Source organism: Acanthisitta chloris, unplaced genomic scaffold (assembly GCF_000695815.1).
Source record: "Acanthisitta chloris isolate BGI_N310 unplaced genomic scaffold, ASM69581v1 scaffold2155, whole genome shotgun sequence".
NCBI lineage: Eukaryota > Metazoa > Chordata > Aves > Passeriformes > Acanthisittidae > Acanthisitta > Acanthisitta chloris.
Genome location: NW_008675156.1, coordinates 17,118 through 29,163, shown reverse-complemented (window position 1 = coordinate 29,163; position 12,046 = coordinate 17,118). Strand labels below are relative to the sequence as shown.

The 12,046-nt window shown below is 35.6% G+C and overlaps 1 protein-coding gene across 1 annotated transcript in view; it reads right to left on the bottom strand.

Annotated features, from left to right (window-relative positions):
* RASGRP1 (RAS guanyl releasing protein 1 (calcium and DAG-regulated)) overlaps positions 1–12,046 on the bottom strand; it is a gene marked incomplete at its 5' end in the record, with an annotated part of 37,280 nt that overhangs the window by 9,978 nt on the left and 15,256 nt on the right. Inside the window, 7 exons of the mRNA XM_009075595.1 lie at positions 208–483; positions 1,559–1,675; positions 2,406–2,579; positions 5,793–5,946; positions 6,985–7,116; positions 8,869–8,931; positions 10,988–11,093. Coding sequence (XP_009073843.1) covers positions 208–483; positions 1,559–1,675; positions 2,406–2,579; positions 5,793–5,946; positions 6,985–7,116; positions 8,869–8,931; positions 10,988–11,093 — 1,022 coding nt within the window. The remainder of the gene's footprint in view (positions 1–207; positions 484–1,558; positions 1,676–2,405; positions 2,580–5,792; positions 5,947–6,984; positions 7,117–8,868; positions 8,932–10,987; positions 11,094–12,046) is intronic.

Genomic DNA, 12,046 nt, shown 5'->3' with positions numbered 1-12,046 from the left:
ACTGGCACCTCTATCCTTGCTGCCAGATAAATCAGTATCACTAACTTCTTCTCGTCTCTTACTGTACATTTCCCCATAAGGGGAAAAAAAAAAGGTTACAATACTATGTATTCATAACTATTTAATTAATGGAATTCTCTACTTACTTATTTGAGAGATATATGAATTTTTTTAAATGGAGGTATTTATCTTATCCTACAGACTTACTGTAAGCAAATGAACAAGGTCCATATTAGCCTCCAAAGGCAGTGGCATTTCCTGGAGTTGTATCAGCTCATTTATGTGGTTATACAGAGAGTATAGTTTGTATATGTTGATCTTTTTGTCCTCCAAGTAGTCTGGCATGCCTTCATGAAGTGATATCAGGTCTTTCAGGTGGACCCCAAGGATTGGGATCTTAAAGTTACTGCACTCATTATAGGCACGCCGATAACTATCATAATTTCTGTAAGATGAAAGCAGTTCTGTCATTTCATTAAACACCTAAAAATAAAGAGAAAACAAAACCAACAACAACAAAAAATAATCAACATTGGTTACTGTTTCTGTTTTGATCATACAGCACAAGAACTTCCCATGTTACTGTTAAGGAATTTACTCACAATGACTCTTGAAATGGATTTTAAAGGTTTAAATGACATCTAGGTATTCTACATTTCCTACACATATAATCTAGGTACTACTATGTAATTACAGATAGTTAATCTATAGCCTAATCTATAATGCTGGTCATCCTACATCCCTCATGCCATCAAATGAGAAGAAATAAGATCCTCTGACCTCAGTGGGAGGTCATACTTCGGGACTATACTTCAAGTATGCACTGTTGACCAAACTGTGATCAAAATGGGTTCAAGTAGATACCTAAAGGAAATCCTTCAGGCTCCAAACAGAATGAAAAAAAAAGTATCTTAGCTCTTAAGAAGTCCCTTAAGAAATCATTTCATTGCTAAAAAATATGCTTTCCTACACATTTTTAGTAGCTTTCATCTGTACTTCACAAGAATTTTACTGGAAATTACAACAGATTCCTAACATTCCACTGTATTATCATGTGTGATTAGGGCCAAGTTTGTTCAAGTCTGCACTAGATAAAATCCATCACAGGGAAAGTTCAGATGAACAAAAACAGTCCTTTCAGTTTTGACCTCAAAATGCACAGCTCTGTGCTAGCATTTCACAGACTCAGGATGGTCAATGTTGCTACGAATAACAACAGTTTTGCTCTCAAATGTTCTAGGATCCAATTCTCCACTTTCATGCTCAAATGTTATTCTGTACTACTGCTTATAAATGAAAATACAGATTGTCACATCTGAGTATTAAAAGAGAATCTTCAGAGAACCTATACGAGTCTTGAAGACAGGTGCGGTTGGAATAAGTATTGGTGTAACTGGTGATGTAGAGATGAAATGACAAAGAAAAACCCTACAAAACCAAAGGAATTTTTGTCATGTCTTTCCATCCTATCCAATTAAGTAAGGTTGCTTTATGTATGTGCAATGACAAAAAAGTTAAGGGTTATCTTATTTGTGAAACTTAGAGGAGCAATACCAACCTTAATTACATCATGAGGAACATAAGAGCTTGTTTCCTTGAGCCTGGAAATGGAACTGTGACAGAGACCTCCTATCACTGCCATTAATGTATTGAAATTCTGCAGCTGGTGGAGCTTCTGTGTCAAAAAAATAAAATAAAAAAACCCAGTATTTGTTATTTAAAGGCTCAAGTTGTTCAATGTGCACACCCAAATTTTGCATTTCCTCTGTTGTATTACTCTGAAGTCTTACAAGTTTTGCGCCATTTGACTTCACGAATTTTGGTAATAAGTTGTGATTTTACTGGGTGAAACACAGACTTATTCTACTGTCATTAAAACAGATATTAAATCTGCAGATACAGTAAGTCTTCAAAGTACTTCCTCTGCACTTCTCCCTCTTCCCATAGTCCAACACAACTAGGAAACACTACTACCTTGGTTATGACTGCAGTTGAATTAGTATGCAAAGAATACCAATAAGAATGTAACTCTGCTTCTATCCAGAGAGATGTTTCTGGTAGAATGCTTCGAATTACGGCCGCAGGCATGAGAGTAATTCATGCTTTGGAAAGGTATGCAGCCACAGCTTGGAACCTCACCCGTTGATTCAAAAGCAAATCTAGTTTTTCAGTGAAAATAATTGCTTCAGAATGAATATAAGAAAGCCCTGGTGCCTTGACACTGTAACATCTGAATACCTGATATGACAGCAATGCATACCTAAATACGCATGTGGCGTGTATGAACCAGGAAACCAGTGCCAACACTCCCAGTTCACCCTACAGTAGTAGCATGGGAAGAGCAACAGAAAGGCTTTATCAGAGAAAGACAAAATAAACATCAAACATGTCAAAATCTAACTGACCTGTGCAACATGAATGAACTTGATGAACACTTCAGCCCGAAGCTGTGGCGTTGGTCTGCTGAGAACCATTAGCTGCACCCACTGAGAGATACCGTTGCAAAGAGAAATTGATCTTTCCATTGTTGGATTCTCCTTCACACAACTATTAACAATGTAGTTCTGATAATCTGAGAACTTACACAAACAAAAGAAGCATAAATGAAAATTCATCTACAATTTCATATACCTCATGTATATGTCTCTACACACCCCACGTATAGACAGAGGTCTACTTTTCAAATGAAATATAAAAGATATACTTTACACCTTAAATGTCCATAACACTGAATCTTTCCTTCGTCAAAGCTTTGCTCAGTTCAAAGCAGAGGTTTCAACTAATTGAATTAAGTGAAAGCCTTGTTTTGCCATATCTCAGGAGCCTTGGCTCTTATAAATCACAGGATGAGTAAAACTTGTGCTTTCCTCACAGCCTCAGTGGCTTCATAGATTCATTAGTTTTGGTTTCTACAGGGAAGGTTAAACTGAATTTGAAGTGTAATGTAGTAACTCAGTAATAGTTTAAGGGACTTAAGTGTTCAGTTTAGGTAGCTGAGGCACACTTCTGAATTAAGCTACACTAATAAAAAAAGCAAGTTCAATGAGATTAATATTAAACTGATATAAGGCAGTTAAGAATGAGTGCTACACATTCCTTAATATTTTTAATACAGCTTGACACCTGTATGTGACACATTTTTTTAAGCCATTCTTCCCATTAAGATCAAAGAGAAGCAATCATTTGCTTTTGTTGATGCAATGCTTATCCATTCTCTTGATTTAGCCATTAACAAGAATACACAAGCATTTGAATCATCAGTAAATGTGACATGGGATTTATGCATCCATTCTTTACTATGACCACTAACACTAACACCTAACCAAAAACATTCAAAGCTGTAATAGACATATATTCCTTTCTTAAGGCCACAGGAATATGATGAATGGCATTGATCCTTAAGGAAAAGTCATAAATTGTCAGGCTATTGTTTGTTTCTTGCTTTCCCTCTTTCACTTTCATACAACTTTGCAATTTTTTTCCATCTGTTTAATAAGAATTATAAACACTTTTAAAGCAGAAATGACAGCAGACACCTATGGATTTGTCCTCTTATTAAATTAAAAATGGAAAAAAATTTAACAGTAATAAGCAGAGCTGTCTCTGAGATTACACAGTACTTACATTACAATTACTGTTTGAATTTTGAACCCCAGCCAGGTTTGGCTGGATCTTGAAACTTAAGTATCTATTCTACACAGATAATTTTTAAATAACTGACTACATAATTATGGACTTCACAGCAGTTTCGCTACAATTATGAATTGGTTTGATCAGTTTACATTTTGTTCTCAGCAGCCATCTCCTTCAGAAAAGAATTTTTTTAAATGCTGAAAGAATTTAAATGTAATGTGCTACTTAAAAGTTTTGAAATAATTGTGGTGCACAAATTTATTAATGAGGTCAGCTGTAACAAGACTGTTAGTGGCAGATCTGCTAAACAAGCTGAGGTACTTAAATAACGCAAGAGTCTGTTAGTGCAATGACTAACTTGAAGAGTCTCAACAGGAATGCAGAATCCAGATTCTTGCAAAAGAGTGTAGCCTCCCTGTATTTTATGACTATAAATTAAAATGGTTTCCAAGCACCAGCATACCTGAAGCCATTACTCTGTGAACATCACTCCCTACATTTTAATTTGCTGCAAAATACATCGTGTCTTGCAATCACGGAAGATTTTGCTGTGTGCTGTATACATTCAGGGGATCAAGTATTCCTTTCTGACTTTCAAACAACGAAACCTATGAATAGTTTTTCCAGAGACTAATAACACGGCAGGTCATTTGCAGCCTTTCTTACAGTGTATGATGCCAAGTTAGAATAACAAAAGGATTCTGTAGCTTAGCATATCGTGAACACATTCTGCAAAGAATGAATACAGCTATTTATTAATTACACATGATTTTCTGATCTGAGGTCTTGGTAAACTCAATTTATACCAAAGCATATATGCAGGAACAGTGCACATAGAATGTATATGTGTATGTAACTGTTGGAACTCTGACAAATCTGACACTGACTAAAATCATACTTGTTATACTCATTAATCATTAATTACATTATATCTGCACAGAGTTTGAAAATGTTAAGAGTTATATAAGCTTTGCATATTATTACTGCCTACAGGCAGCAATCTGTGCATGACTTTGGTTCTACAGCTTTTTTAATTTAACACGAAACAAAAAGAGTCATGTACTGCCAGCTCAAAATAAAGTACACGACTGTGTAATCTTCCACAATCTACTGAGAACCGCTTTCCTTGCAAGGGTTCATCTTCAAATTGCAGTGTTAACAAAAAGCCCCAAACCCAGTAGATTACAACAAAAAGAACACTAAAAGCCCACTTCACCTTCACTCTTATCATCACACTGCCTTTGCAATCATCTTAGATTTTGGTCTCTAACATTCACTTTCACAGGTGTAAACTGTATTAGGTTTGAATAGAAGTAATGTTGTAGCATACAATGATGCAAGTGAAGACAAGGTGGATAGGGAAGTTGGCACCTTACAGCCACAAACATAGCTGAGAGAACAACTCAAACAAAAGAAAATATAAACGAGATAGGTCCTTAAGAACTGTGTACTTGAAAGCTTGTCTAATAATATACTTTAAATGCCCCCCTTACGTTAAAAAATGGCATTTTCTAAAGTGGTTTCTTATCCCTAGTATTTATTTTGTTATGTACAATCAGTAACTGCAAGCAGAGTCCAGTTAACATCTTCTATACAAGTAACTGCAAGCAGAGTCCAGTTAACAGAGTCCAGTTAACATCTTCTATACCGTCCATTAGTCACTGTGCAGGAATGAGGCACTGTTCCCTACAGCCACAAGAGGTTAGCATTCTAGGAGAATATTGCTAGTTCCCTTCACCCCATTTCAGCCTGATTACTGATTCGAGTCAAAGGAGGCTTCTTGTTCCAGTGCCCAATAACATCATTTGTTCTAACAAAAAGAGATCCTTTGGAAGAAGATCTCAGATTTGGAAGAAGGTTTACTCCTCTTCCTTCCAACTAACCTTGACCCAACTCTGCTCCATATTTCAGGTTCACTCTTCCTCTCTCAAATGGCTGCAACAAAAGGGTGTACATACTCAGAGTAAGTATCACTGGCCACCTTCAACACTAGTAAAACAAAAAAAAAAGTCTGGAAACAGACTCAGCTTGTCCAAGAGCTTATACTGCAGATTTAATCTTGTAATACTACCCCCTATCATATTTTCTATGTACTTTCCATCTTTGCTTAACATAAATAAATAAATCAACAAGTAAATAAATAAAAATAAATCACTTACTGATATTCTTCTGAAAGACTTAAATTCAAGATAGGTAAGGTGGTCCGAAAGCTCCTCTGGCTCAAGGTGATCAAAAAGAAGTGAGACTTTCCGTTTCTTACTGGTGTTGGCCTTTACACGCTGTGTTAGCTTTCTAGACCAATCCCTAGAATTTCTTTTAAAACAATTATCCCGAGTTATTTTCTGAAGAGCAAAATTTTCCTCTCTCCCTAGTACAAAGGTAACATTGTTTTCATGCCTAATTGCAGTAAAAAGTGAATTATTTATTTCTAAACAGCAAGCTCCATTCATGTTGTACAGATTATATGACAAAATATTACTTAGTCTTTTATTATATTGATGTAGCACATAAATGTAATGTAACTATATTACTGAAAGCATGAGATTCCACACTGCATTTCCAGAATGGCTGGCTGTAACTTTGTCTTCATGGAACACATCCAGTGCTCCTCTATTAATAATTCCTACAGATTTCCTTTACCAGCCTCTGAGTATGAACTGTCCTCCTTTGCTATTCACCCATGGAGTAAAGAAATTTATTTGGATTTGAAAAACTAAACATCCTCTTTCACAAACAGTGAATGTATGCCAAATTCTGCTCTGCTTCAGCCTGTGCATTTCCAGCCAAAGTATGAATAGGCACTGATATACAGTGCCACAGAGCTATCTTACTCTCATGGAACAAGGAAAGCTTTCTTCCCAAGAGAGAACTATGTGATGTATAGTTGTAGGATTTATTCTTCGCAGGACAAGTATTTTTATAACTAAAATCGTATGAAACAGTGTCAAAAGTCTGACAATGTAATAAACTATATCCTCACTTACCTTTGGTGTTAAAATATAAACACACTTTTTTTTTACGTCATCTGTTACCCAATCAAATTGTAATCTCCTTTCTCATTGACTTCAAGTGATCTTTCAAAATTAGGCCTATACAGATTTTCTAAGTTCCCTGGATAAAGTAAAACTTGTCTAGCATACAGAATCAGCACAAAGTCTACACTGCAGCTAATTCAGCCTAAGCTATTCCTGAAAGGCATTATCTTCCTCTACATAATATATACTTCATCTGTAAAGAAGTATGAACTCTTCTAAGGAAAGATAACATATGACTTATAAGAGACATTACATTTAAATAAAGGAAATTCAGAGAGAGTTTGTTTTCCAAACATACTGAGACTTTGAGACTCACATTTGTGTTGTGTCAATTAGACGACAGTGTAACTCCTCACCATTAGCTCTAACCAGTTCTTGAAATTCCTCCATAGCTGTGGATAGTTTAGAGTCCATTTTGAACATGACCCAGAACTCTGTAATCCAATACCTATTGCACAATTAAAATACAAAACAAAACAACAACAATAAATAAAAATAAAAAAAGATTTTGCTATAACATCAGTTAGGCTGAAATTTAGATATTTGCTCCTGTTCATGAGTTGTATTTCCTCTTGACCAACTTTGAGGGATAAATCTTGCTTTTAGATACTTTTGAGAGGCTACCTTGATTTTATCAAAAATCAAAATTTCAAGATTAAAACCAAACTAGAAACCACCTGGCTTACAGCTGTACATATGATTGCAATATCAGAATTTCTAGTTTCACAATAGATCTAGATAATATACATATTGATTTTTTCCTCACTAACTCTCAGATTTTATATATTCCTTTGAAACTTGAAATTATGTGGTCTGGACATTAAAAAATAAACTGTTAGCAATAAATTTACTAATTAGATACATTTAACACTTCACAGGTGATTCACAAAATCTTTTCAGAGAAAGAATGCCCTTGTGGGGCATTCAAATTGTTTCAGTCATATATTTTGTACTTATATTTCATTTTCTACATGTGACTTGGCACTCGTTGTGGGTAGACACTGGCCAGCAACTAAGTACCCACTCAGGTGCTCACTCCTTCCTCTCCTGCAGAGGAATGGGAGAGAGTAGAACAAAAGTGAGAAAAATGTGTGGGCCAAAATAAAGACAGTTTAATAACTGAAGGAAATCAAGTGATGCGAAGGCAAACACCATCTCACACAAGATGCCCAGTCAGTATCCAAGCAACAACAACTTTGGAATGACTATCCCCTAAGCTTTTCTTGCTGAGCATGACACTGTACAGCATGGAGCAGTCTCTCAGTCAGTTCAGGTCAGCTATCCTATCTGTGTCCCCTCCCAGCCTAAACTCTGGGCAGAGCAGAGTGAGAAAGTCTTGATGCAGCGCAATCACTATAATGCAATACCTAAAATGTTGGGGTGGTTTACTCACAGATTCAAAGCACAGCATCATAGAGGCTGCTATGAAGAAAGTTAACTCCGTAACAGCCAGACCCAGTATCATAAAAAAAATCTATGCTTGTTGGAAAAATGGAAATGCACATTCTTATAGACACATGTATGTATGCATTTGCCTAGAAGCAAAAGCGTTGCCAGATCTCATACAACACCAAAGCATTCTGATAATTTGCTTTGAGACAATAAAATCATCACAATTTAACACAAACTTTACTTTCCTGTTACTAATTATTTCTCATTTGTGTAAAAAAAAGCTATCATCGATCTATTAGAGCTACATCTTTTTTCCCCTTGTTTTTCTCTAAACTGAGATACCAAACTTTATTATACTTAATTAAACAAATGCAACAAAAATGTGTTCCAGGATCACTGCAAGTGACTATGCAGAATTACAAAGGAGAGTTACCTACCAAATGGAACAGGGTATTGCTTAATATAAGCTGTAATATCCCACTTCATTTCTAATAGACCTACATAATATTAGACACAAAGTTGCCAATTCCTGAGCACTGTCAATTTTCATGGATGTTTAAGGTACAGATACAGATTCATACTGACTCAGTTCAAAACTGTGACCCAGCAGCAACTAATGCAGGGACAAACAGATCTACTCAAAGCCAGTTGGGCCCTTTTGTGTAAAAGGTGCTACAGGGAACCTCAAAAAGCTGAAGCAGGACAGCTGTTTCTCTTTTTAATGTCAACTTAAGATATGCAAAAGCATACTTATATATAGCACATGGATAGCTATGGACGAATAGCTACCAACTAAGAATATACTTACCTCACAAAATAGCATATCTTTACACACAGCATGGAGGAGTTATTTTCTAAAGCATTAAGATAGGTAAAAAACTGTTAAGGAAAACCATATCCACTCACATATGATATGGAATGTAACATGCTTGATACTTCCCAACCTGCAAGCAACAGGAATCATTCTACTGATGGCAAATAATACCAGATTAGGGTTTTACATAAGTGTATAGAAAGTACACCCTAAAGTTGTTACCAAGGTTTATTGCAGCTATGACTGCTGTAAGTAATACTGATATAGCTGCCCAAGTACTGACTAGTGTTAAGCAGTGAAATGATTCTGTTTTCTACATATGTTTCTTTGCAACATGCCTCACAATTTCTAATAAAACTCATGCACTTGCACATCTCATTAAAATTTGAAACAGTAATACCAAATTTATCAATCATTGCTTTTATGAAAAAATCCTTTTCAGATCATTGTGATTCACTGGAGCTTTAAAAAAAAATGCTATTGTCTTTTAAACATAACAAATTGTATACAATGGCAGAGCAAAATGTAAAATGCCTCTTCATAGTAACCATAACAGTTTTCATTTGATTTGCTGTGATAACTGGAAAGAAACACCCATATTTTTAGTCTATTAGCTCTACAAAACATGTTTTGATATTTTAGCCAATGTCTGCTGAAGACATGAAAAATCCATTTGGAACATGGATTATGCATGTCTTCATTCTTCTGATGTAGATGACATATTTTCAGGTCTGAAAAACATAATTTAATTAAAATATCTTGTGGATCCTCTCACAATCTGACTGAAATCAACTACAGCCTAAACCTAATGCAACGAAGGGGACATATAATTCACAATTGAAGCACCCATATTCTTACATTAGGCTGACTATAGAAATAGTGAGGTCTAAGTTCCCAAATACTTTGAAAGGCTCCAATATGAATGTCCAAAGTTAGATGACCTACAGACAATCTATAACCACCTAAAATCACTCATGTAACTTAGGGGATGGAAAATGGTGAAACTGAGACATTTGCAAGGTTTTGCAAAATACAAGAGCCCAGACAATCTGGTCCATTTAAACTTTCTTTAACTTTCAATGTCTTTACAGATAGCTACACACAGAGTTAAACACCAAGCTTACAAAATATGCAAGTGATAGATGTTAGAATCACTTCTCTGACTGTAGAAAGAATTCCATCTCAGAAATATGCAAGCACTGACTGTCTTTCATTTTCAAAGAGAGCATGAGGCTGTTAAATGCAACACGACACCACAACTGTAACTTAGCACACTTAATCTAACACTTGTGGTTAGAGAAGCAGCAGGACAGACAGAATCCAACACTACAATAAAGCTCTGTTGTCAATGATGGTGCTTGTAAATGCCTGTAAGATACAGAGTTTGGAGAAAGAAAGGATTATCTAAATCAAATTGTACCAAAATTTGCTGGTGATTCTTAGCATGACAGGTCTCCTTCCTGTACTGTGCTCATCTAATTAGGAGTAAACATTCTGCAAAGCTAAGCTGTCAGGTAATGCATTCCACAATTAAAAATCCTGAGAAAAGTTACTATTGTCAATATGATCTAGCAGCTCAGCTATGTTGTGAAAAATCTAATGAGCCAGAATCACACATGCCTGAGTCCAGGCAGTCACCTAAAAATGGGAAAAAATAGGATGGAAAATCTATTTCAGTGCAGTGTAATTTTGAGTGCATGTGAGATAAATAAATTTTTGTTGAAAATTGTAACATTCAGATGATACACATTTGTTCTTTGCTCTTTGACTTGTGTACAGGACAGAGAGAGAAAGATCTGAAGCTTAGGCCCTGATTCACAGTAGCTAACTGAGCTGTCTACATTAATCTAGCACCTGCTAGATATTCCCTCCACAGCCAATAGAGGATGGTTAATCCTACTTAAAACCTTTGTATGACAAGTTAAATCAAACAAAAAACCCCAACACTAACCCAAACAACAGCACCGCACACAACCAAAAACTGTAAAGAACTGTATATGTTTTTATTAGAACAGTGATACAACCACAGATCAAATACCCTCTACTTACCCATCTCAAACTTGTTAGGCTATCAAAAACTATCTTAACAGCAAGTGAATATTGCAAAGGATATAGATCAACGAGTTTCTGAAGCATGTCTGCAGAGGAGATGACAAACTGATGCATGGCCAGAATTATCTTTAGCAGCTGGCTGTTCTGATCAGCATTTCCTTCTAAATCTGAAAGAAAAGGAGTATTCATATTGAAATCTGGCTATACTTTCATAAACAAGTTGCAAGAGGCTTTTTCAGAATCCTAATTCTAAATAGGTCTGTTCATATACACTATTTCAATGATAGCAGTAGTTTACTAACTTAAGAAGGGCATCATTTTTTTGATGAGAGCTATATAACAACAGCTATATTCACTATGAGGTTTGGAAAAAAAAAAAAAGACAAGCAAAAAACCAGCTGTGTCTCAAAAGCACTCAAAATATGCAGATAATAATGATCTAAGCTCATCAATGCACTTAAATACTTAGCTTTAGGCATATGAGTATAAACTTTGAAACAAATTAATGAACTCCAAAGCAAAAGAATTCAGGTACCTATCCATACCAATCAGTCAGGGGCGTGACTGAACTTAAGAAACACACTAGCAATAATCATCCATGTTTTTGAGACTTTTTGTAGAGATGACATACATAAAAATAGAGTTAGGATCCATACCTAAGTGCACATGGAATGAGATACAACATACACAGAAGCCCTGAAGCAAACCTATGCATACTCCCTGTGGTGGACATTTCATTGCTTGAACTATGCATTACAAGAATTTCAGCTGAAGAAGGTTTTTAGACTGTATCTGTCTACCGAGTGTTGTGGGTTTTTTTCCATGTTCCAATAAGATCAAACGTAGCAGAACACTTAAAAAAATTTCCCTTTCTGAAACAAACACGGTAGTGAAAGCATTTGTAGATATTAACAGATGATGTTCTTCTAAAGCCTGACATGAGAGAACCCAAATAGCTTTAACTGGCATTAGACATCCTTTTAAACAAAAAATTTATCTTTTTGAATAATTTTAAATAAATTGACCTCTATGAGGATTAATGTAGTTACCACCTAAAAAAGCAGTAACAGGAACAATATATATAAGCAATGCACACTAAGGGAAAACAGAAGAGGGAAGT